The 27,473-nt window shown below is 34.2% G+C and overlaps 1 protein-coding gene across 4 annotated transcripts; it reads left to right on the top strand.

The window, feature by feature from the left end:
* Positions 1–1,492: 1,492 nt before the first annotated feature.
* LOC127808745 (glucose-1-phosphate adenylyltransferase large subunit 1-like) lies at positions 1,493–16,397 on the top strand. Of its 4 annotated transcripts, none has more exons than XM_052347329.1 (15): positions 1,493–2,332; positions 2,679–2,801; positions 2,897–3,070; positions 3,315–3,407; positions 3,485–3,568; positions 3,653–3,708; positions 3,886–3,979; positions 4,134–4,319; positions 4,465–4,545; positions 4,799–4,885; positions 4,964–5,068; positions 5,167–5,273; positions 5,710–5,770; positions 5,871–6,011; positions 16,131–16,397. In XM_052347329.1, the coding sequence occupies exons 1-14, from the start codon at positions 2,108–2,110 to the stop codon at positions 5,970–5,972; spliced, it is 1,578 nt and encodes a 525-aa protein (XP_052203289.1). In that variant the 5' UTR covers positions 1,493–2,107; the 3' UTR covers positions 5,973–6,011; positions 16,131–16,397. The 4 variants fall into 4 exon arrangements, with proteins under 4 accessions (XP_052203289.1, XP_052203291.1, XP_052203290.1 ...); XM_052347331.1 differs by having other exon boundaries at positions 16,169–16,394; XM_052347330.1 differs by lacking the exon at positions 16,131–16,397 and adding an exon at positions 7,748–7,915.
* The last annotated feature ends 11,076 nt before the right edge of the window (positions 16,398–27,473 follow it).

The following is a 27,473-nucleotide window of genomic DNA, read 5'->3' as shown; positions in this document are numbered from 1 at the left end:
AATGTATTTTCTTGATTATAAAATAAAAAATTAAAAAACGCGTAAATTTTAAAAATAATTTATTAATAATATTTTATTCAATAAATTTAATTATTTAATAAATTAGAAATATTTAATATTAATATATTATTAAAAAATATATATATATACATTTTAAAGTTAATGAATTTTGTAATATTTTTTTTATTACAATAATAATAAAATATAAATCAATAAATAAATATATTTTGAATTTAGAGTTTGTTTTGAATAAAAACACTCAAAATAACTTTTTGTTATTTTGAATTTTCTTTATAATTTTTTTTTTATTTTTAAAAATATATTTTTAAAAACAACAAAAAAAAATATATTTTCATTATTTTAAAAAATTAAAAATTAAAAATGACTTAAAAACAGCAAAGAAAACGCAATCTTAACTTCTTAATTGTACTCTGTTTTGACTCGGATGTATAGTAGTTGTACAATCAACCATACAACACATGTCTTGCATTTCTTACTTCAACTCTATTTATTTATTAGTATTTTTGAATACATCATAATTTTGATTATAAATTCTTTTGTAAAATTTATGTATAAAATAAGCCGCGCATTGCATGGGTGTTAAGCTAATTGTTCTAAAAGTAATAGTTGAACGCTAATAAATGCACCTTATTTTTAGATAATAGGAATTTTTTATATATTTTTTTTAATATTCAAATAATTTTATTATTAATTAAATAATTTAAAATATGATATATTTATTAACATCATCTAATAAAATTATTTAAATATTAAAAATAAAATATAATAAATAAGTATTTTTATCAATACGTAATTATAATCTTAAATATAAATAATAATATAATAATAAGGATGAACTTATAATTTAATATAATAATAGTCACAAGGTGAGTCACTTTTATAAACATGTTCTTTAATATAATTGATAGAGAGTCCAAATCTACTGTCCCTTCAGTGTCCCCTTTGTTGTCTTTCTAATTAAATTATGTCACTTTATCAAAATAATATGTATTTTTAAATAATAATATGTATTAATAATGATAAAAAATTTAATTTAATTTTTTTAAAATTTATTCTGTAATTAATAAAAAAATCATCTCTTTTAAATGAAAGTATTCTGTCTAAATTTTTTTTATTTAAAAGAGTTGAATTTTTTTCGTTCATTATAGAATAAATTTAAAAAAAATATTAAATTTTTTGTCATTATTAATATATATTTAATAATAATATATATTAATTTGATGAAGTGACATTGAAGAGAGGCAAAAGGACAGGGGACAGATCTCAGCTCGTTAATAGAATAGAGAGTTAGTATAATCTCTAGTTCTAATAAGAAACAATTATAAATCACATCCAATGAAGATCTGAGACTAAGTCCATCATAATAAACTAATCATCACTATTAATATGAGATTAGTGAAATATCAGAGGACACCTCCCAGTGGCATACAAGTCTGGACCAAAGCGACGGATCCATGTGAGAGAGAGAGAGAGAGAGAGAGAGAGAGAGAGGTTGAACTTTTGAATAGAAAAGAGCCTTTGGACTTGCCGAGTCTCTCGTGAGGCATCACAAGGATCAAGCCCTGAATATTAACCAACTCTCTCTCTCTCTCTCCTTGCTTTCTTTCTTCCTCGCTTCTTTCTTTGTAAAACTCGGAACCTTTTAACTGAACTTTGATCAGCCCCACTGCTTCCATCTCCACTTCGCCTTCTTCCTCTCTGCCCTCCCCGACGGTCGGCTTCTTCTTCTTCTTCTTCTCCTCCGCCTTCGCCTGTTCCGTCCCTCTCGCCTGCGTCTCCATCTCCTCTTCTTCTCCGGCCAGCAGCCGCCGTCCGTCGGCTCGCCCTCTCTTCCTCTCGTCCGACCGTCCCTTCTCTCTTCTCCGGCCAACTTTCCGCCGTCCAGCGCCGACTCCTAGTCGAGCGTTCTCTTCGCCGACTTCCTCCACTTCGCCTCCCTGCCCGAGACGATTTCGTCTCCTTTGCTTCCGCTAACCCTTACTGCCTCCTCTGTAATAAAGCTATTATTGTAACGCTGAGATTCCAAATCCTCTGGCCTTGGCATTTCCACATTCTGAGGTTCCAAATCCTCTGGCCTTCAGATTGGATGGCAATGGATTCTTGCTGTGCTTCCATGAAATCCAATGTGCATCCAATGCAAGCTAGCAGAAGGGATTCCAGCTTCTTGGGAGAAAAAGTAAGGGGTGGTCTGAAGACCAAAGTTTTGGGAAATCGGTTATGGAAAAGCCTGCGGGCTGAAATCAAAGTTGCAAAGGCTAAACCTGGAGTACTTTTCTCTGTTCTTACATCAGATATTGATGAAGAGATTATGGTGAGTTCACTTGTAGCAAAGTGTGTGTATGCGCACGCGCGCGCGCGCTCACACACATACATATATAGTATTTTATTTGATTTGATAAGTTTGACCTTAGTTGTCGTATTGGGACGTAGGAATCCACGGGCAGAATTCTATTTTATATATATATATATATATATAGATAGATAGATAGATAGATAGATACTAGACAAAAAGGACAGAATCAAATGGTTGCCATTTGAAGCATGTTGCCATGATAACACAATGAATCTTTTGAATTTTGATGCTGTTTAAGTTTTTTGTTTTTTCTGTGTGTGTTAGCATTGAATCTTATTTTTGGTTTATGATGTACTTATTTCAGACATTTGAGGCACCTGAATTTGATTATCCAAAGATAGAGCCAAAGAATGTGGCAGCCATCATATTGGGTGGAGGTGCCGGGACTCGTCTTTTTCCACTTACTAGCAAAAGAGCTAAGCCAGCTGTAAGAAAAATCCAATATCTAGTTGTTGATCAATGATTCCATGGCCAAAACTCTGGATGCAAATTCTGTTTTTGTTGTGTTCTTTCTTTTTGCAGGTTCCAATTGGAGGTTGTTACAGGCTAATTGATGTGCCTATGAGTAATTGCATCAACAGTGGCATACGAAAGATTTTCATCCTCACTCAGTTCAATTCCTTTTCCCTCAATCGACACCTTGCTCGCACTTATAACTTTGGGAATGGCATAACTTTTGGGGATGGTTTTGTTGAGGTAAGATGAATTGGGCAAGTAGGAGTCAATTGACTGCAAAATGGATATGTGTAGCAATGTCATTCAAACTCTGTTTTAAGGAGTCAAAACTTTACCTTGACATCATATCAAGATTTTGCTAGTATTGGAAGATTCATTTTAATAGTTCAATTGCCTTTTAAGAAAACTTTTTGTGCTTACAAGTTATAATTGATAAATTTTTGTGAAACTTGCTGATGGCTCAAAGAGATGCCATTTCTAACAGGTTTTGGCTGCCACTCAAACACCAGGAGAGGCAGGAAAGAGGTGGTTCCAGGGAACTGCTGATGCTGTGCGACAATTCATATGGGTATTTGAGGTGGGGGTTAAGAACTTCAGTATCATTTCTGATGTTACCCTTGAAATAAAACAAGTGGTCTTCATTGATTCTTATAGGATGCCAAGAACAAGAACGTGGAGAATATATTGATATTGTCCGGTGATCATCTATATAGGATGGATTATATGGATTTTGTGCAGGTACTTACCTTGTTAATGAAAGAGTATTCTATCTTGTACATTCTTATGTATTGGTAAGTTTATCAATGAGCAATGTAATTGCAGAAGCATATTGACACGCATGCTGATATCACAGTTTCATGTGTCCCGATGGATGATAGGTGTGTTGCTCATCTTTAGATTAAAGATATTGTTTACCAATCTCCGGCTGTTCAGATGACCTAGCTTTATCTCATGTTGCTTCATTTATATCGATATGAACTTTTACTTTCTTTTTCTTTTTTCTTTTTTTCCTGATGGATTATGAAGTTCACACCAATACTCATGTTGTTCTGCAGCCGAGCTTCAGATTATGGATTGATGAAAATTGACAAGACAGGGCGTATAATCCAATTCTCTGAGAAACCAAAGGGCCCTGCACTGAAGCAAATGGTAGATGGATCTATCTGTTGGTCTTGAATTTTCTCTTTATGTTTTGTTATCCACTTGTCTCTTCATTTCTGTTCTTATCCCAGATCAAATCAAATATCTTCTCTTATGGTTGTGGCTTCTTGTTACCTAATATTGCCATTTCTGTTCACCTCAGCAAGTTGACACCTCTATTCTTGGACTTTCCGAGCAAGATGCTGCACAATATCCCTACATTGCATCTATGGGTGTGTACGTATTTAGAACCGATGTCCTATTAAAGCTTCTGCGATGGAGCTACCCTTCATGCAATTGCTTTGGCTCTGAAATCATTCCTTCTGCTGTCTCCGATCATAATGTCCAGGTGATGAGAGCATCCAGCGTTATCATTTGTTTCATCATTTAAATATACCTTCATAACTTTTGACTGATGTAGGTTGTTTTGTCTAAGTTGGATCTTTGAGCTTGTGTTTTTTCTGATGTAATATTTAACACATTCGAATTTTCAGGCATATCTATTCAATGACTATTGGGAGGACATCGGGACAATAAAGTCATTCTTTGATGCTAACTTGGCCCTCACTGAACAGGTTAGTTTCTCCCATGACAATGACCTTCTGTAACTTGGCAGCTTGCTATGTGTTCATGAAAAAACTAATCCTAAGAACAAATTCATGTAGAATGTTTTAAGTTGGCGAGGACCATCTGGTGTCCGTGCTTTCTAGTTGGAAGATAAATTTGAGAACCTAAATAGTTGGCTCCTCTGCTATTTGGTTACTTCTCTTTGCTCTCCCAAGTGAGAATTACTTCTCCCAACTGACCAACATTTTACCTTTCTTGCAGCCTCCAAAGTTCGACTTTAATGACCCAAAGACGCCTTTCTTCACGTCTCCTAGATTCTTGCCACCAACCAAAATGGAAAACTGCAAGGTATGTTGATGAAATTGAGCACATTTGCAGTTTCCTTATGATTTGGCATGCTATTTATAATTAAACTAGTTCTTGCAGATCGTTGATGCCATTATCTCACATGGATGCTTCTTGAACAAATGTAGCATCCAACACTCAATTGTGGGTGTTCGTTCACGCTTGGAGAGTGGTGTGGAGCTTGTGGTGAGTCGTATTATATGCTTGAGCTTCAAAAGCTTGCTTGTTGAGTTATTCTCCAACACCAATTACATATGTTGGTGTGAAATGTTTTATTCTTTCAGGATACTATGATGATGGGTGCAGACTACTATCAAACTGAATCTGAAATTGCATCTCTGCTAGCCGAGGGAAAGGTTCCCATCGGTGTTGGACGGAATACCAAGATTAGGTGAGATAATGAACCAAGTAGCTATCATTTTCACTTCTATCTCTCACACTGTCACACCTCTATGTGTGTGTGCGCATGTGAGAGAGAGAGAGAGAGAGAGAGAGGTCTGGATCTGAACAAAATGGAAGGTCACAGGTTTGAGTTAGAAACGAACTCTTTGCAAAAGTAAGAGGAAGGCTACGTAGAAAGACAACCCTCCCCGACTCTTACAAGGTGGGGAGCCTCATATAATGGGGTCTTTTAACTGCAGGATGCTTGTAAAACATTACTTATATGGACCATGAGTTGATGCCATACTCATAGAGTCCTGGCTGGGGTTGTGGGTGTTATAGATTCATCATCTTATTTAATGCGAGTAATTACTTTATTTGTTGTTAGAACTAGAAAACTCTTTTACTAGTTGACGTTTTTTTTTTTTTTTTTTTTTTTGATGAAGAAATTGCATAATTGACAAGAATGCCAAGATAGGAAGAGATGTGATCATTGCAAATAAAGATGTAAGTATTATAATCTTTTGCAAAGGCTTGAATATTGCTTTCCAAACTTCTTCACTCATTTAAAATTTTACTCCCAATCACTGGAATTTTGATATCTCAGGGTGTTGAAGAAGCAGAGAGACTGAAAGAAGGTTTCTACATTCGATCCGGGATCACAGTAGTACTGAAGAATGCAGCTATCAAAGATGGAACGATTATATGAAACCTCATTCCGACCTCTCAGTCTAGTTGAGACCAGAAGGTAGTAATAGAGCCGCAACTTCTTTGCATTAATAAGTGATTAGCAGGTTTTCTTCTATGTCTAAATTATAAGTTACTTTCTATTATGAGTAGCAACTTGAAGCCTCATGATGTCAGAGGAGTTTCTTGCTGTGTTTAGTACTTGATAGTTGCACAACCTTATCAATCGTTTCTAAGAGAGCATTTTACTTTGGCTTTGCATCTGGTTTCATTCTCAGATGGTTTCATAGTCATTCTTCAGTTTCCAGTATCTCCATGCTTCTTCGTATCCCTTATTTTTGTTGATATCTCAACAATTCTCAGCTTATCTATCATACATCTTCCTGGTGCTATTGAGTTTTTGGGCCTGTTCAGCAATCAGGCTAGCTGTAGACGAGTTTTCACTTAAAATTACCTTGTGACCATTGCGTAGATAGTCATGTCCTTTAGTAAGGAGGTGCCAGAATAATCCACCAGAAGCTGCGCCGCCACCTTTGGCTGATGAGTAGATAGCTGAGTAGATGCTATTAAACTTGTCCCATTGGCTGATGCTGAAACCAGGATCTTTGGATGATTTCCCAAACTCAGAGAATAGAAGTGGCTTCTGGAGGATTATCTAGGCATCGTGATTGTGATCATTTACCCAGGCCTCTAAGAACGACAGTTGCACATCATCGGGTCTTCCTGCAAACCTGGTTATCAAGAACCAAGGAAACTCATTGCAGGGAAACCGGGGAAAAATGGTTTTGGTTGCATTTCATGCGAGACCATTGCCCTTACCATATGTCAAGATACGAGTGAACTATCACGATATCAATCCCAGGTATCTGATTGTTTGCAATGAAATCTGTTCCAATTTGAAGTAGTTGTTGAATTGCTTGTCTAGAGGTGCTGATTGTCCGTAGAATCCTTTGAGACCAACTTCTAGGAGGTGATTATTGTCTGTGGATTTTATGTAAGAAGCCATCTCTGCGATCCAACCCTGCCATAATACTATTAAAAGCAGCTGATTCTCTTTGTCGTTTTGTATTTGGTTCATCAAGTTCATCTCCATGATAGTACTAAGCAGCTGTGTTCTCTCTGTCCTTTTGTATTTGGTTCATTAAGTTTATCTCCGTGATAGTATTAAGCGGCTGCGTTTTCTCTGTCCTTTTGTATTTGGTTGATTAAGTCTATCTCTTCACGAAGCATCATGCATTATAGAAGTCTCGATCTTGATAATAACAGTAAGATTACTCTTTTCGTAACTGAAAAATCACAAGTTTGGGTTGTGAAAATAATATTTTAAGAAAAAATAAGAAAAATGTTATTATATAAATAAGACCTTCCAGAAAATGTTGAGTCTCATGCATTGATTTATTTGTTTTCAAAATAACTAAAAAGTACCTCTTGAAATACCATAGTTACTAAAATCGAACTAATTGGTTGAGGTATTGGTTCAATGGCTAAACCGTTGATTCAGAAATTCATATATAAGATACAATAAATTAATTTTTAAAGAATCATGGTTCTTTTTATTTTTTTAGAAGGACTAAATTACCCTTATATTAAAAATAAATAAATCTTTAAAAAATCAAAGATTTGAATAAATAAAATAAAATAGATTGATTTACAAAAGATTGACCAATTTTGATCAATCTATACGTGTTTGCTTGATTGTTTTCTTGAATTGAATCAATATGATAACTAGTTCACGGTTTAATTAGCCAAATCAGTCCAACTTTAGTAACTATGTTTGAAATGGTAATGGATGGATAGGAGAAGCCATGGTGAACAGGTGGAGGAAAGGGAAGTATTGCGAACCTGGAGAGTGTTCCCTGATCGATCTGAAGTGCACCTGGGCTCATTCATGAGCTCGCACGCCATTATTGTTGGATCATCTTTATATGCAATTCCAGTTATGGCGTTAAGCCTTGTAAGAATAGTTTGTGGTCATATCAACAAAAAAGAAAAAGAAAAAAAAAAAAAAGCAACCTAATTCAAACTTTTATTATGCAAAAGATGAATCAAATACCTTTCATATAAAAATTCTGTAAAATATCATTTTCGTCTGTAGTCTTTAGCTCATCTTGACATGGCTCTTGTAGTACCCTTTGACCACAGGGTTGGAAAAGAAATCATCATCTGAAGCCAAGTCTTGACCCTCAAGCCTTGCCCGTTTTTCTTCCTTCCACATTGGTTATGCAAGTATGCCACTTGTATAACCAATTTAATTAGCCAAGTTTTGGAAGATAAATCTTCCTCTCTTCTTCAAATTGGTTATGCCCTTGCATAATTGCATTATATGTGGATTCAACATGATACTTACACACTTTGACCCTTACATAAAGTTCTCTAGCCCTTTTGGCTATGAGTTGGACATGTGAGTTTGCCATAATTTGGGTTTGGGCAATTCCCCCATTTCTGTTCTTTTTATTAGAACTGTGTGGTTGCTCACCTTCTTGTTTTTCATTGCAATCTCATCATGTACTTATCCACTCCTTATGTCTATTAAGAATAATGTTGTCAAACTACTCATTCTGCCTTAACATTAAAATGCGTAAGATTTTAGTGCTAGTAGCAGGGAATGACATGATGAAATGGAAGAACTTGGTAGGTAGAAAAGGTAGAGGGAAACCAAGAAAAATTTATTGGGAAACTTTTAGGCATGACTTGGGTTATAATGTGCTTACAAAAGATATTGTCATGGATAGAAATCATTGGTGAGTTAGAATCCATATGGTCTACCTCACCTTATGGGAATAAGGCTTGGCATGGTGGTGGTGTTAGCGAAGAGTGGCATCTCAATGTCAACTCCTCACTTGTTGGTAAGAGTACCTTAGTAGTAGTGTGGGTGCTTGCTAACTACTATTGTATGCAATCTGGGCATAAAGCTAAATATTGCCCCCAATTAGGGCGACAACCACGGGGACGACAGGCTTCGGCACAACAGCCTACATCTAGAGCTCAAGTTAGCACTCCTCAATCTCTGGAAGGACTTGGCTCACAGAGGTAGCCTAGGGTTTACCATATGACGACTTAGGATGCTTAAACATCTAACCAGGTGGTGATAGGTATAGTTCCTATCTATAGTTATAGTGCACATGTGTTATTCAACTCAGGGGCGACACATTCATATGTGACGCAATAGTTTGCTCCCTACCTGGGGGAATGTAACACCCGGTGTTATCAGTGTTAAGAGAATGAGAAAAGAAATGAGAAAATTTCAAAAATATCCTTGAGGAGGCGATAGATCCTTGAGATTGAGGGTGCCCTATGAGAGGGGTATTTTGGTAATTTGGATAGCAAAGTCCAATAAAGGGTATTTTGATAAATTGGAAATAATTCCTATGTGGAATTAGGTGAATAAGTGAATTAAATCCCAATTTTGTATTTATGTGGAGATATGAGATTAATAATTCATGAAATGGTATTTTGGTAATTTGGAGTGATTCCATAAAAGAATTTAATTATGGAAATAGGAAAAATTGTGGATATTGAATTATTTGAGAAATAATTAATTTTCCCTAAATGGTGAATCAATGTGGTAATGCCACATGGAGGGAGTTAAAGAAATGCAAAAAGAAATGATATTGGTCATTTTTGCATTAATGAGAGGCATGATTATATGGATTAAAGAAAATACAAAAAAAAAATGGTAAATGGTCACCATTAATGCCTTGGAGAATATGGAGATTTTATTAAATGACAAAGAAAGTATTTATGTCTTTCAAGTGGTCTCTCATGTGATGGTGGAAATTGGTCCCATTAATTTAAATGGGAAAGAAATGAGAAATGAGATATGGTGGTTAGTGACACGTGGCATAATCTTGTGAATCAAGAATAGGCATTTAAATGAAATTCAAAATTGGAGAGTAAATGGTCTTTCAAGTGTTAAATGCAAGCCATGATGTTGTTACCTAAAAAGAAAATGCAAAAGAAATGGAAATTAGTCACTCATTTATGAGTGAAAATGGGAGGATTTATTTAAATGAGAAAGAGTGAAATTAGTCACTCAAGTTGATTTGTTGAAATTAGTCAAAATAAATATTTGAGAAAATGGCTAATTTTGGTATTGGAAGACTAAATGATCAAAGGGTTAGGATCAAATCTTGAAAAGGTGAAAGATATCCAATGGCTTATATTAAGTCTTGAAAATGGATATGAAAATAGTCTTATTAAGTAAATGAGAAATAAATGAAAAATGCAAGAGATCTAATGGGTGAGATGCATTCTTGAGAAAGAGAATAAATCCAAGGGTGGGGATATAAAGAGAGTAAATGGCATGGATTGCCAACCTATTTAAAAGTGTGTTTTCTCCTAGAGAGGAGACTTGGTTGTTTTAATGAATGGTTGAGATTGAGTCTCCCTTAAGCACACGGATTGTGCTTTTAATGAATGGTGGAGTCCATTCTTGAAATTGGAAAATGATAGTATATAAGGGCAAGTATGGAAGACTTGTTTTCCCTTTGGCCATTTGAATGAAAGAAAGAGAGAAGATGAAAGAAAAGAAAGAAGAAAAGAGAGAAGAAGATGAAGGAATCAAAGTAAGTTTATTTCTTCCTTCTCTTTATTTTAATATGTTAGTATGTAAATTAAGTGGTTTGTTGAAATGCCATTTTAGGTGGGAGAAAATGATGTTGGAAGCTCTCTTGAAATAAAGATAGGGAGGTTCAAGAATAAGGTAAGGGATGGCCCCATGTGGAGGAGGCCTTACATTGCATTGTAAGTAGGTTGCATAAACTTTTATGTATCTCTTTGCATGCTTTTATTGTTCTTGAGACCTATGGCCATGGGGGTGGGAAAGAAGTGGTGGGTTGATGCCTCAAACCATGTTGGGTTGTGAGGATAGAATAACCTAACCATGCTTGCATGCATTTGCCATTACATAGACTTGTTATGCTTGTATTTACTTTGCATATGCACCCTTACTGAGCTTTTGAGCTCATGAGGTTTTATCCTCCCCTTGTAGGTTATTCTCATGTCAAAAGAGAGAAGAAAAAGTTGCAAGCTTGTGGTTGGAAGCTCATGGTGTTTAATTATTTTTGTTGTAAATTTATGGTTTATGGAAGCCTATGTGATTGTGTTTGATTTATGAGATGTAAAACTCATTTGATTGATAATGACTTTTTAAAGCCAAAGCTATGAGTGTATTTTCGTTGAAGTGTTGATTTTAAATTGAAATGAGATTGAGGTTTATGGCATGTTGAAGCCTAGGTTAAATCTCACTTTGGTATGAGTTGTTGTGGAAGCATCAAGGGTGTTGTTTAAGCCTTAATTATAGAGAAATAAAGGCAAAAATTGAAGGATGTGAAGTATTTTTTATTCATTTAAATTTTTGAAAAATTTGGGATTTTAAAGCCCAAAGAAAAAAAAAAAGAGAAAATAAGTGAAGAGGTAGAAGCTGGGGCAACAAGCAGCAGCCTCGCGCACGCAGGCAAGGCCGCGGGCGGTCGGCAGCGGCCGCGCGCAGGCAAGCACGCAACATGCGCAGCCAGCCCGCGCTGCTAGCGCCCAGTGGGGCCCCGCTGGCCAATTTTTTTTAAGAATTTGGGATTTTGGGGGCATTTCTTAATTGATTTTGGGTCCCAAAGGAATTTTCAAAATAAAGGGATTTTTCGGGCATTTTGAAGAATAATGCCAAAATTTTGGAAAATCGAATATTATGAGTTTTTTCTCCTGAGTTGGTAATAAATCAATGAATTGATTTAGATGGTGATTTTCATGGAGCCCGGTAAAAATTCTTGGATGGAGAAAGAATTGAAATAAATAAGAAAATGGCGGTTGGGCATTTTCATGAGCTTTTTTTCTTAATCAAATGCAGTGTGGTTGAAGCCCAATTCTGCTAGTGAATCCTGGGGTTGCGGGAAGGGAAGGACGAGCCTAATTCCCACCTAGGGCGTTTCCTCTAGAAACATGGTCCACCCTTCACCTAAGGCCGGGCAGGTAGACAATTCGGGTAATTGTTCACGAGTAACACCTGTAAGTAGGAACGGGGCGTTACAGGGTAGGTGCCACTCCTCTAGATGAGCCTATGTTAGTGGGGACTCCAGTAGGTGATTCCGTACAATTGGATCGGGTGTTTAGGGTTTGTGTTGTCTCTATTGCTAGTAGGGACATGCTAGCAGACCTTACCTTACTTGGTCCTATGGAGTTTGACGCTATTCTAGGCATGGATTGGTTGGCTTTGTGCCATACCAGCTTACATTGTCATAAAAAACGCGTTTGTTTTGATTTTCCTAATGAGGATTTGTTTTATATCCAAGGGGGATAGAGCTTTAGGTGCTAACATTCTGGTATCAACCTTAGAGGCGAGGCTATACTAGGTAGAGGCTATGAGGGGTTCATAGTTGTTGAGAGATTACGAGCAATCAGCTGGGGAGGTCAGTGGAGTTCCCGTGGTGTGCGAGTTCCCTGATGTCTTTCCTGAAGGGCTATCTGGCTTGCCACCTGACCGAGAGATTTGAGTTTTTTTTATCGATTTAATGCCAAAGACTCGACCTATTTCTAGACCCTCGTATCGGATGGCTCTCAAAGAATTAAAGGAGTTAAAGGATCAATTGTAAGAACTCCTAGATAAGGGGTTCATTAGACTGAGTCTGTCACCATAGGCTGGCCTAGTGTTGTTTGTGAAGAAGAAAGATGGGAGTTTTGAGACTCTGCATCGATTATCATCAATTAAGTAAGGTTACTATACGTAACCAATATCCGTTGCCACGCATCGATGATCTATTTAATCAATTGCAGGGCACGAGACGATTTTCTAAGATCAACTTGAGATCCGGATACCATTAGTTGAAGATTAGGAACGGGGACATTCCTAAGACTGCCTTTCGCACTCGATATGGACATTACAAGTTTTTGGTGATATCTTTTGGGTTGACGAATGCCCTACGTCATTCATGGACCTAATGAATAGGGTATTTCGACCCTTCTTAGATTGATTTGTCATCGTGTTCATAGATGACATATTGGTGTACTCAATAGGTGACACCAAGCATGAGCATCATCTCAGGGAGCTCTTGCAGACCCTCCGTGAGAATGAGCTATATGCAAAGTTCTCAAAGTGAATTTTGGCTAGAGAGTGTTAGCTTTTTAGGGCATAACATACTTATATTCACAAGTCCCTAAGACTCACCCTTGTTGTTTCCCACTATTTAGAGGATCCTTTTTGATACCAGCCTAAAAGATCCTCCAATATGATGTTAGACCCTTTTCGAATTCTAATTTGATATAAGATGCTCTATGGAGACGCACACACATTGTCGGGTCTATTCTTTTGTACCTTTATTTTTGTTGATGTACATTTATACTGTAAGCCCGATCTGTGGGATTATGTATGAGCCTTTTGTGGCATCATGATGTGGATATATTCATTCTATATTTACAAAATGAGGGTTATTGATGACATTTACATTGTGGTTGTCAGTATATGTACGGGAGAAGTTTTTAAATTCCTAGGATTCATGATTCTTGGGAATGTTATTGAAAATCTTTGATTTCCAGGATTTATGCAATTCTATGTTTGAATAGATTTAAACATTCTCAAGAATGTTGAGTATTCTTTTATGAGAATCTTACATTTATATGTTTGGTTTAAATGTAACATTCTTGGAAATTTATGTTCTTTTTTCAAAATTACCCTTATTTAATTTTTTATTTAAAAATGATAAATTTCTTCTACTATATAAAATATTAGGACCCACAATATCTTTAGAAAATAAAAAAAATGTTATTTTTTTACACATTATGTATATATATGTATGTGTATATATATATAATATATATACATAATAATATATATGTTTGTATGAATATCTACTTTAATATATATAATATTTTATAATAAATATATTATAATATATTTTTATATTTAATATAAATATATTACATATATATACATATATGTATATATAATATATTTAATATAAATATATTACATATATATAATATGTTTGTATGGAGTTATAAAAGGGTAATGTGTGTTTTAGTCTTTTTATTTGTTAAAAACATTCCTAAGTCCATGGAAAACTTGGATTCCCAACCCCCCTGGAAATCTTTTAGTGGGAAAGTTGCTTAAAAATCATTCTTGGGAATCCTATTTCTCAAGATTCTTTTTATAAAAAAGTTGTACCAAATATGAGAATACAGATTCTCAACCTAACATTTCCAAGAATCTTAAAATTTCTCTTGTACCAAACGCCTTGTAACTTCCTCATTCATACCACTTGTTTGTATTTTCTCGAGTTTTATAATTAGTCAGAGTTATGGGAGGGGCTTATTAATCCATGGTAGGGCCGTTTGGCCTAGGGATTCGTTCCAGTCACGGGCCCATCTGGAATCGAGTCGTGACAGATTCACACTATGCAGATTGTTTCAACCCCTTGGCCTGGCCCACAGGTCTTCCAAAAAGGCCAAACAGGCCAGGCCCACCAACCCTAGGGGCGGTCCAGTCCAAATGACATCTCTATCTCAATCGGTAGCCATTCTCGTACGAGCAAGCCCACTGGACCTTCTCCACTGCTGCCTCATCTCTTGTAATTGACACAAGTAACAAGCCTTTAGAGCTCCCTCTCCTTCCTAGAGCTCCTCAGTTTGATGGACTTTATTAAATCTTATCAAGCAACTGTACAACCCAAAGTTCCTCCATCAGAACTTGTGTCATAATATGAATGCCCATAAACGATCTAAGACAAGAGTTACCATCCCTTCATCAGAAGAAACCACCCCATCTCTCAGTGCCTGCCAGTCCCATCACTCACCCAGACCATCTTGTTTACTCCTCACTTGCATCTGATGAAAAGCCCACACTCTGCTGCTCATCAAATTCTGCCCATCCTCCTCTGGTGAGCATCATCATTCCCAGTCCTCCACTTCCTGTGACTGGATCTGAGGTTCCTTGGAGAAACAGTCTAACCAAGAGCCAAGAAGACATTGGCTTGACCTTAATTCTTCCTAGAAATTTCCCAACAGTATGCCTGGAACGAGGTAATTAGCCTTGTAATTTCCCGATAAGTTGTTACTTTTAAGGAGGGAAAAAAAGATTTGGGTTACCAAAATTATTTGGGTAAATTACATTGGGCACCCCTGAGATTTAGGGCTACTATACAAAATATCCCTAGCATGTCAAAAATTACTCCGACCTCCATTAGTCTTTATAACTTGTAAGAGATTTCCTCTGCTTGGAAATCACTGTTTTTATTTAACATGAAATATTCTGACTTGACCAAGTATGATATGAGCAACCAGAAGTTCCCTTGTGTTGACTGAAGTGACTTACTAATCTCAATAATATCAACTTAATTGGCAAAATACCCTTTTCATAAACGTAATTACCACTGATTATGATGCCAATAAAAAGTCTCATTAGCTCTTTTATTTAAGCAAATAAATAATTATTTTTGTCTTAAAATATTTTTAATTAGCATTGAGTAATGATATACAGATAGAAATTTTATACATTATTTGATGACCATATAAGAAAGTAATACTACAAAATTGATACCACTACTTGGTTTGAGTGTTATTTTCTGTACAAAAGTTCTATAGAAATATTATTTCCCATAAAAGCTAAATTTTGTAAAAGCTAAATTAATGAGTTTCTCTCTCTGGTTTAAAAAGAAGGCCAAACCCTTACCTCTGTCTCTCAAGAACATCTTTTTTTCTAGAATCTAGATTTCCCAGAACCTAGATCTAATTTAGGTTTTTTGTGCTTCCCAGCTAACATCTGGGCTTTGAGAACCATCCTAAGTCTAGATTTTCTGGTTCTTTAGAAAAAGAGAAAAAAGAAGAATAAGATGGAAGAAGAGGAGAAGAGAATCTAGAGAATAAAAAGAAAGAAGAAGAGATCTACAGAGCTTTGGCTGGTTGGGTTTTTGTCTTAGTTTTAGTCACTGGATTTGGCTGGGGGTGTTGGCTTGGAGGATGTTAGGTGATTAGGTGGATAAAAATGTTTATGACCAATATGGTTATTAATGTTTAGGGTTAATATGGACACTTGACCAAAATGGTTATTTTCAGTTATGGTGAAATAGAAATCATTCTTCTCTTAGCTTATAGTACCATATTTGCAATGTTCGTCCTCTATGTTGTCTTTATTCTAGAGAATTTTCAGCATCTAGTTACTGGCAGTATTGCAAGTTCATTCCTCTTTTTTATGCAGGACTGGCTTACCCTCTCTTCTACACTTGACGATTGCAGGTTTGTACCCAGAGATCATGGAAACGACCTTACGGGGTTGGCTTACTTCTTGGTGGGTTGGATGAATCTAGGGCTCACCTCTCTTAACTGTTTAGTTCTTTATCTGCATAAAAATAAATCCTCCTTTGAAGTGGGGAAATTTCATGTAAGCAAGTCCAAAATTTTCTTCTTTTGATAATAAAGCTCAGCAAGTTAAAACATTTCATTGTCTTACTTGGTAAGATGCTTGATGAAATTGACAAATTCATTAGCGGTTTGTACATTTCCCATTATGTAAACAAATAAATAGAATGTTGCTATTGTTAGAATTTTTATAATGTGTGTAATATTAATTAAGTCTTATTTTAAGAAAACCAGTTGCACTTTAGCTTAATATTGTATGGAGGTCCGATAAGTTATATGTGATCATAACTAGTATATTGGCCATAGTGCACCTTTATGGGTTTAGGTCTATTTGTCTTGATTTGTGAAATAAGTATAGGCCCAATAAATTTTTATGATAGGTAGAATTCTATTGATATTATAAATTAAAGACTGTGTCTCTTATTCTCTTTGTCAATCTATCACACCGTTTTCTACTCATTGAGAAACGGTTTTAGCACAGTAGAAGAGAATGAGAGAAAGATTTGGCTTGTGGTCTGTGTAATTGTACTTGTTGTTCAATTAGATTTTTATCACCAACCATAGACTTGAGAGATACTCTTCTTCCTTAATCTCTTGGTGTTTTATATGATATGTGGATTTCATGAAAAATTTACCTAGCAGCTATTTCTCCCTAGCTTAATAAAAGGAATTTTAAATGTTATTAGGGGATCTTCCCATATTTTCATAAGCATACATGTTCTTGAAGGGTCATGAGGTATATTTTGATGATGTCTTGTTACATACAATGATGTGATCTGTGTTTTTAGGGAACAGATAGATGAACAGAAGGAATATAAAGAGTAAGGACAAAAATGTCAATTATTACTGAGATGTGAAGTCAAAGTAGCTCTTCTGCAATAGTGGATGAGTTGCAGTAGAAAGCAATACCCTTAAGGGAGGTGGTGGTTTAAATGTGTGCAGACAAGTCTGGTAGTCTTCACATCCCCGACTTATACCAAGTATTAAGTGTATCATTGTTTTCAGGGTACATATCAAGTGATTGGATTATGATAAATTGATATTCGCATCAGTAGGTCATGAATTTGATTTCTTACCTTATACAGTGAAGTAAAGTCTCCACTTACGATTTATCTCTCCTGTTAAAATTGAGGATACGAGCGATAAGAGATCGTGTAAAGATAAAAAACTCAAGTATTAAGTGTATCATTACTCAAACATAACAAGAGGATGAAGAATCTCGCTTTGATTCCAAAACAATGATGAGTCGATCATCAAGGCACTGGCTTAGAGAGTGCAATCGCTCAATGCAGTAATCACTTGTGCATATGACATCATTTACACAGGAAATTCCTTTAATAATTTCCCCCACTTCAAGACCTGGATTCCAAACCAAATACAAATATATATATATATATATTATTGAATTAGCATAAAAAGATTACAGAGAAGGTTGGAGGATCCATAAAATCGGATTATAGTCTCCAATTATAAAATTGTAAGATTTTAGAGATGATTAAAAATATTTTTTAATTTATATAAATATATGTTTATAATGATATAATTTTATAAAAAATAAATTAGTATTGTTTAATAAAATAATAATTACAATATTATTCCTTATTATGAATGAAATATATGTATTTATTTTAAAATAAATTTATCTATTAATTTTAAAATTACTAAATAATATGAAATTTATAAATATTAAGTTCATTATTTATCATCATTCATCCATACATAATCAAAATTTTAAATATGAGTTTCTATAATATAAATTCTCATAAGTTATAAGTCCTAATCTAATATAAATAAAAATAACACATATTATTAAATTTTTACATTACAAGCACAAAATATAAATTAAAATAAATCATTAGTAAAAATATATAACTCTTCTAAAGGCTTTAATGGGCCTTTGCCATCATTGTTGTCTTGGTCATGCACCACATTATCTTTACCTTCATCTTCATGACTTTCCAAATTTTCACTGACGTCTTTATTTTCCCCACTTTCCATCCTTGTTGCACCATCAAGAATATCTAAAATATTTTCGGTGGAGAAATCAATATGGGTAGACTCTTCTATTATCCATTCATCATCAGGAGATAGTTCATCAATGTCGAAAAATGCTCTATCTTTTATGGATTGTCTATTTCTCAACTTTAAATTATACATTACAAAAATCAAGTCATTCATCTTCTTTTGATGCAAATGATTTATTCGCTTTGTGTGAATCTAAAGCATAATTTATAAAATTATCACAAATCAATTGTTAATTTGCATCAAAACATGGTGTTCAAAATTTAAAGAAAGGCCATAATCGGTTTCTCATCTAAATCAACTAATCAAATAATTTTTACCAAGGAAAATGCTACCTTAAAATAATAAATGATATTTTTCCAAAAATCTAGCATTTAACACCATTTGTTGAATTCATTTCCTATCTTGTTGAGAGACAAACCTATTGGACTTGCATGTGAACATTGTCATCAAGATACATTTTAACTAAGGCAACCTAAAGTCAGGTATGCAGTTACAAAGTGAGTAACAGCTGGTCTTATCAAGTCTTTTCGTTTTGTAAATTGTCTCAACATAAAAATGAGAAGAGTTCTTGAATAAATGTAGGTTGATATCTTTCTTGGTTTTGTACTGGCTATAGCATGGATTTTAAGCTTCTTTTCAAAATCCTCTAATATCAAGTCCATACAATAGGTAGCGCGTGGAGTCCAAAATAACCATTTCCTTTTATCCATTAGCATCTCACTTGTTGTTTTATAATTTGTAGCATTATCAGTTATAACTTACACCACATTCTCCTCTCTAATTTTCTCCACTATCCTATCTAACATCTTAAACACTTTGTCAAAAGTTTTAGAAACATTAGATGTATCAATTGAGGTCAAAAAAATTGTCCTTTCTGGGCTATTTACCAAGAAATTGCAAATTGAATGCTTCTTTTTATCAGTTCACCCATCTGACATAATTGAGTGACTTTTTTTTTTTTTTTTCTATTTAGCTTTAAACTCCTCAAGAAATTCGATGGTGCAAGTTACTTATTTTTTTTAATTATTTCACTCTAATCTCATGATAGGAATGAGGTTTAAGTCCACATCCATATTTGCCTACCAATTCAAGCATTTTTGCAAACTCATGATACCTTACACAATTAAATGGAATAGAACATAAATAAAAAAATCTAGCAATTTGTTGGCAACATTCTTCTCTTAATTGTCTTTTCAACATTTGATTAATGGTTGTTTGAGTACTTCTAGTTGCACTTGCACACTTCTCTATTTTCACAAAAACATCCAAAGTAGTGCTATTACCCTTTTATTTTGATGTAACTTGTTGTATCTGATCATTCTCAGTCTCAGAATCTTTAATACTATAAATTTTCTTTCTTTTTTTTTAGTAGCTTCCACATTCTTTAGCCAAATTGTCAAAATTTCCTTTTTGACATAATTCAGAACACTTAGACAAGGCTCCACTTTTTGATGAGTACAAACTAAGTGATCCTTAAGGCGAAAAATGCCTCCAGAAAAGATTTTATAACAAAATTTATACTATACTTTTCTTGAGTTATTCTCTACATCAATCGCATGTTGTCATCCCACATCAGACCTATCTCCTTGTGCATTTTTTCTTGTAACTTTAGGGTTTGAAGAACCAATTACTGACATTCTTTATCAAGTATTAGTAAATAATAATCTGATGATCAAAAATAAATTCAAACATATTAATTCTTCTTCTAATGTATTATTTAAAATAAAAATTCAAACACCTACAAGTATGAAACATAATGGAAATAACCATATGTGATTATGTTCATATGTGTATGAATTGATGGATTTGTACAAAATATTATGTAAAAGAATGTACTTGCAACAAAAGGGCTCAAAAGAAGGTACCCTCATCTTTTATCACACACGAACTTTACTATCTTCTTGGAACAGGTAGTACAAACCCTCTAGCATGAATACTTATTTGCATAAAGTTTGTTGCCTTAAAAAAGGGTGCACCTAATTTCAATACACACAAAGAGGCAGATTAAAACCATATGTTTTTTTTTAGCACACCAAGACATTACTCTAGGACAATTCCCATCCATAATAGTAAATTATATGGTCTTAAAACTGTGCACCTAAATTTAATACTTACATTTTTCTCTATAAGAAATCATATATGTTGAGAAATTTGTACTTTGATTTATGGAGAAAATAATTTTGAAAAATATATTTTAAGTAAAATTAGTTTATAGATGATTTCCAAAATATTTTATATAAGTCCTTTTATATATGTATATTGAAAAATCTCACATTCATATATTTATGCATGTCTTTCAAAATTAGTAAGTATTAGTTTGGTTTATCAAGAAGTATGAAACTTATAAATTTATTTTCGTTTAAATTGGAGAACTTCAGGCTCATATATTCTTACATATTTCAAAACAGCAAAATATAATTTTACATAAATCGAGTTTGATGTAAAATGTTTTGAGAAAATATTTTAGAAATTCAGCTAAGTTCAAAATTCTTTTTAAAGTTTTTGAAGACAAAGTATTCAAACATTATTTTAAATCTTCTTTACTTCATTCAATCAAAAATAACTTTGTCAATCAAATACTGCACAATATACTTTTCAAATATATTAAAGTAATCAATCAAGTATCTTTATAGAAACCAAAATCTGAGCATATTTTCAATCGAGTATAGCTTTATTGTTTTTCAAATTAGTCGATTATATGCTTTAGAAAAACCTTCTTTCAATCGACTATTAAGGTTTCTTACTCAAGTATTTTATGCAAGCTCTCTGTATTTTCAAATTAGTTGAGTAAAGAGTATTTTCAATCGAGTATTTCTCTATGTATCAAAATTTCAAGAATCTCCATAGTTGAGTATATCTCTCTCTCAATCGGCTAATGTATTATTATAATCAATTATCTATATGTTTTTAATCAAGTAAAGGTTGGATAGAATATGGCTAAGTCTTTGTGCTTAATTTAATCGAGTATCAATTATCTATACTTGAGTATATCATTCTTTTAGTCGAGTAAGTTTAGCCTAGTAGTCGAGTACTTAATGCAAAGTCTCTGTGACTTGTGAGTCAATCGAGTAATGAGTTGGTCATATTTGAGTGAGGATTATCTATAATTGATTACATGAATTGTTCAATCGAGTATGTGTTTAATTAGTCGAGTATCTCTAGGAGTTAGTTGAGTAATTAACATCTAATTTCAAATTTTATAACCGTTACTCAGAAAACTAAAAGAGGATAATTTTGACCGTTAAAGCTTTATTTCTTTATTCCAAGTCGTCTAATTGTGTTCTCTTATAAAAAAATGTTAGAATATACTTATGCAAGAGTGCTTAATGCTTCCCATATATATTATGTATATATTTCTAACTAATTTGACTGTTAATGGTCAAATCAAAGAAGTTGTAAGTTGCGCAAGTTTCGATGTTAAATTCGACAATCAAGCTTCTATGAAAGGCCAAGTACTTCAAAAAGGTAGTTTTTGTTGGGTTGGTTAATAGAACCACCGAAGCCATTGCCATATTTGAAAGAGAGAATGGTTGCTAATGTTGTGCCTAAACTTATGTTCGAGTAACATAGAGCAAATCTTTTCACAACAAGCCTATTTCTTTCAGGTCAGTCTTCTATGCTTGAGTAAGTGCTTATTTAGTTTATCTCCTATCACTCTTAATCACTTATTTGGTGAGGTTAATTGTATATCTTTCTAAACTAGATTGTATAAGAGAATTGAGTGCTTATTACTTTATTCTTTCAAACTCTCTTTTGTCCAAGAAAAAAGTGGTATCTTTGTACATCATATATTTTTCTCTTGAGATATCCTTTCACAATTCTGTGAACTTTTAAGGTTACGCCTTATCCTTTAAATGGTAGTAGTTGTGGCTTAGCTTAGAATGAAGTCTCATGTTATAGGTTACGCCTTATCCTTTAAAATGTAATGGTTGTGGCTTAGCCTATAAAGAAAAAGCCTTATGTAAGTGTTCCTACTTAGCCCGCTAAAAGTGGAGGTTCCAACTTAACCTGTAAAAGTGGAGGCTTATACTTAACCTGTAAAAGTGGAGATTCTCATTCTTAGCCTGTTAAAAATGGAGGTTACTATTGCTCCTGTAAAAGCAAGGGTTCCTACTTAGCCCGTAAAAGTGGAGGTTATAGTTGAACTTGTAAAAACTACTATTCTTAGTAGATGTTTTCTAAATCCTTAATAAGGAGCTAAGGTAGTGGACTAGGCAGTTGGCCGAATCACTCTAAATTGTTGTGTCCATGTTGCTTATCTTTTGTATTTATGTTTTAATTACAATTTTCTTATCTATCACAAAAACATTTTTCATACATTAGTTTTCATTGCATATATTTAGTTCATATGTTATAAATTGATTCCTTTTTATCCAAAAAAGTTTCCTAAACATCATTCTAAAAAGCATATATTCTCATAATTAATGTTTTCATATATAAGATTAACAAAAGTCAAAAAAGTTTTATCAAATTATCTTTTATGAAAAACCCAATATGCAGTGCATGCATCCATGCTCATTTTATCTGCTACTGCACATGTTTGAAGTTAAAGAAAAATGATTTCATCAAATAACTTTACTGCATCAAAAAATTTAAAGATATTTTTATTATTTTCAAAAATAGTTAAAACTCCCAATTCACCATTCTCTTGGACAATCTTTCAATATGTACAGAAGCAAAGAACCTCAAAGTTGTGTGTGTGTGTGAGGGAAGGGTGGTGGTGGAGAGGAAGGGGCACGACCGCATGAAAAAAGGGACTAAAAGTTAAAACCCAACATCTAATACAATACTTGCACAAGCTATCTTCTTAAACACAATAACAAACTCAAAACAAAATTCAATACCACAATTAAACTCTAACTCCATCCCCCCCCCCCAGAACAAAATCAAACCAACAAAAACTCGTTGCATGCTAGTAGAATTCCTTTTAGTAGACTACTCAGATCAACAAATTGTAAAAAAAAAAAAAAAAAAAATGACATACCTGGCTGATACTACATTATTTAAGCTGAATTGATGGTACATTCTATATCTACATTAGAAAACATAATCATAATAAATCTACGGTATTTACAGAATCATAAGAAATTAGGAAACATAAACAATTAGAAAACTAACTAATTGTACATTGTATATCTACATTAGGAAACATAATCTTTTGCCTTCTTTGGTAAGCATAATCTTCTACATTCTTTGGTAAGCCAATCAGTCTAGTAAACCTTCTATTTCCCTTTTTATTCTAACACTAATCCCTTTTTTTTTTTCTTTCTTTTATGATTTAGAAGTTTAAAGGAAAATCTTCCATGATGAGAGCGTAACTGAGATGGGAATATTAAGGTAGATGTATAACTATACAAAATTAGACAATAAGAAACGAGATTATACGTAGTAAGGTTAGACTAGTACTTACTGACGATAAGATGAGAGAAACATTATTAAAATGGTTTGAAGAGTATAGAACAAAAAATCTAAAAGAGAGATATTATTGATCATAAATTTTTAATACAGGAATTTCATGATAATTCTACAACTTTTATTTCTTCTTTACTCATAAACTAAGAGTAGATGATTGAAGTCATCTTGGTTTAGCTAGAGTAGGTTTGAAAAGAGACTCTTGAGCTCGAGTAGCTGCTTGATTTGCTCATGCTTGATCCTTAGAAGTTGTAATCCTTTTATATCTAAACTTTTGAGGAACTGTCTTGAACTGACTTCATCTTGACAGAATTTTCTGGACTTTTGCTATACTAGCCTCCATTCCTGCCATTTCTCTTTCAAAAGCATCTTGATGAGAGATTATTCTTGCATATGTATCGAGAAGGACCTTGTAACACCCTGCTTTTTCGGGGATGTTATAACTTGGGACAATAATTTTTTTTTCTATTTATAACTACGACTAAACCAAATAATTACTCATATTCATCCCAAAATTTTTATACATCTATCTCAAAAGAGAATTATCATAAATATCAAATGCAGAAGCTAGAATCGAACATTAACTTTAACATTAATTATAAATCAGTTCTTAGATTATCATTCCTCAAAACGTTCAAAGTTCAAAGTAGCAGAACTTAAATACACGGCCTACATAACGTACATTCAATTCATCATGCACTTTGCTAAGTGCTATTTCATGTCTCATTCATCCTCGTTTATGCTACAATCTCTATTTGGAACGTTAGAATATTCTAGGGACAAATCCCAAGTTAGATGATGAATCATCTAAGTAAGGGTACAAAAATCATATTTCGTGCATGGATGCAAAATGTCATTTTCCATTTCATTTTGGTTTGAACCGACTGTACCTTAATGCTACTCCCCATTTTTACAGTCTCCTTACTAGGCCGAGGTGTATGGGTGCACTCTCGGAAGAACAGCAGTCCCGGCCTGTACTCTCAAACCCTTATGCGAATGCATGATCAATAATATCATTGTGTACATATGCATATTTCATCATCAATACATATAAATGCAATCTATATGACATACTCACATCAAGACATGACAACATGATAAACCATTTACTTAAAATCAAGTTTTTCGCTCAAACCGCTTATCTCAAGCGTATCTCATAACATCTTGATTCTCGTGCCAGGCTTCTAACGCATTCAATTTAGATCCTCAACATACCTTGGCCATTATATTTATTCAAGCATATCAATATTCTATTTTTCCTAATTTTCTCATAATTTTCCTCTATTTCTTCCTATTTTTTCTCAATAAATTCAAACTAAATATTTCTCAAATATTTCTCTATAACAATTCATAAAATAAATTTTCTAATTTTACATAATTTTTCAGAAAATTTTTACTCACCTTAACTTAGCTTCTCATGCTTCCTTAGTATGCATGTCTTGACCTTAAAATGTGTGCCCAGACAATTTCTTGCCAAAATCTCTGAAATATTAATAAATCTATATTTCCCATTTTATTAGAATTTTATATGATTTTTTCATAATTTTTCCTATTTTTCTTCTATTTTATTTTTTTTCTTTTCTTTCTTATTTCCTTCATCTTCAACCTCCAGCTCCTCTGCGTGCAGCTTGCGTGCATGGCCGCCTGCTGCCACTGGCTGGGCCTCCGTCGGCGACTTCTGTGGCCCGCTCCGCCGCCGCCGACTATCCCCAACTGCCACACGACCACCGCAGATGGCTATCTCTATCGCGAACAGCATTCGCCGCATGCCATGGCCGCTGTAACCACTTCTTCAAGCTGCCATAACTGGCCAGCCATCGGTCCCCATTGGCCGCTTGCACCGCGAGCCACCAGACTAACGCTGTTGCTGTCGGTTGCCTGCTGCTTCTGCCTTTGCTCGCGCGTCCAGCTACTGCAACAACAACTTTGTCGCTATTAAACCAGCTATTGGCCACCTTCTAGCTTGTTGTTTTGTGGCCAAAGTCGCTGCTCGCCGACCACCATCGCGACTGCTGGCCGCCCACGACCTCTTTTCGATTTCCACAACAGCTCGCGACCACTTTTCCTTTGCAAACTCTCTACTTCTCTCGGCCATGCTCCGCTTCCATTTCTTCTTCATTTCCTTTATATATATATATATATTATACTGTAATCTTAACTCTCCATAATTTCCTCTGCAAATCGCTCTGCCAATCTCTCATCCCAATGCCCTAAAATGGTGCAAAGTTGTCCCTTAATTGCTGCAAATTTGCCTCCATCACGCATGCATATCTATCACCCACTGTCTGCCACTCTTGTCATCACGCGTGCATTTATTTATATGTATTACACTAATATAATTATGAGAAAATACACATTTAATCCCCATATTTCATCCTTATTTCATTTTGGGACTTCTCCAATTACAAATACACCATCTATCATTCAAATTAATTTGTATTACAATACTGAAAATGCAAAATTAATAACTCAAGGCTTACTCGACAAGGACGATTTCACCCCAGTGTCCTCACAGGACTATTGATTCATCCCAAAACCACCTTAGGGTTGATCCTGACATAAAATCGTAGCGCCATCAGGGTTTCATTTATTTTTCAGAAGTCTCCTATGATGATTCAGGTTTCCAGCTTGTATCGAAGTTATTCCGAAAACTATCTCAATTATGATTTTTTTAAATACCATAAATGCTACCTCGGGATGCTCGTCAATACCATATCAATTTCCTTTAACATCTACATTCCAGGGCATTCCCTACAGTCGATTCGACACTTATAAATGTAAGAAATTATACTTAAGCCCCTAATCTTTTGATAATTTCACCTATGGCCCAAGTTAGAATTTCTCTTGAGCCCTTTAGAAAATTTTGGATATTACAAACCTAATTTGGATTAACTTGAGTTGAAGGATGATGATCTTGTCTTGAAGATGTTGGTTGGAAGAGAGAACCATCTTGGCCTTGAGTGTTAGCTTTGTGTAATCAATGGCACCTCACACCCAAGAAGAGAGGTGTATTGGGTGTTTAGGATTTTTAAAAATCTATAGAAGTTTTCAAAAATGAATCAGAAAACATTTAAATATAAGCAAAAGAAACAATCAAAATTTGCTAGAGATATAAGAATGCTAGAGTGGTTCGATTAAACCTAGACTACTCCACTATAGCTCCCCTCTAGAGATTTCAAAATCTACTATAGCCTCCTACTTAACCAAGTAAACCCTTTAGCAAAATTGATAGGAATTACAACCTCTTCTTGTACATGAGTAGGCTCTGTAGCACAACAACTAGGAATTGTATAATAATAAATACAAAAGAGATGATCTAAGAGATGAATCTCGCAGTTATAATGTCTTTGAAATAAATACACAAAGTCATAAACAAGATTTTACATATGATATATGTAGCCATTTTGAGAGTAAAATGAAAGTATAAGCACTAATGAGAAGAATGAATACCCTTGTAAGCTCTTATCACTTCATCAATCTCTCTAGTGTATCTTTGGGCTAGTATTTATAGGCTTCCCTAAGCATTGAAGAAAATAGCCGTTATAATAGCCATTGGAGACATTTAAAGCTTGTAAAAACTAGTTGTTAAAGAATTCCAGAGAAGAAACAATCGGCAATTTACCAAATTGATCAATAGTTTTCTTCGAAAAATTTGAAGCACACTATTACTTTGGGCAAACAGTCAACATTTTTATAAAAACGATTAGCTGTTTTGACAACAAGTCGACATTATATAATAACTTTT

Source organism: Diospyros lotus, chromosome 8 (assembly GCF_014633365.1).
Source record: "Diospyros lotus cultivar Yz01 chromosome 8, ASM1463336v1, whole genome shotgun sequence".
Lineage (NCBI taxonomy): Eukaryota > Viridiplantae > Streptophyta > Magnoliopsida > Ericales > Ebenaceae > Diospyros > Diospyros lotus.
Note: the sequence above shows the minus strand (reverse complement) of the source record. Positions and strands in the feature narration are given on the sequence as shown.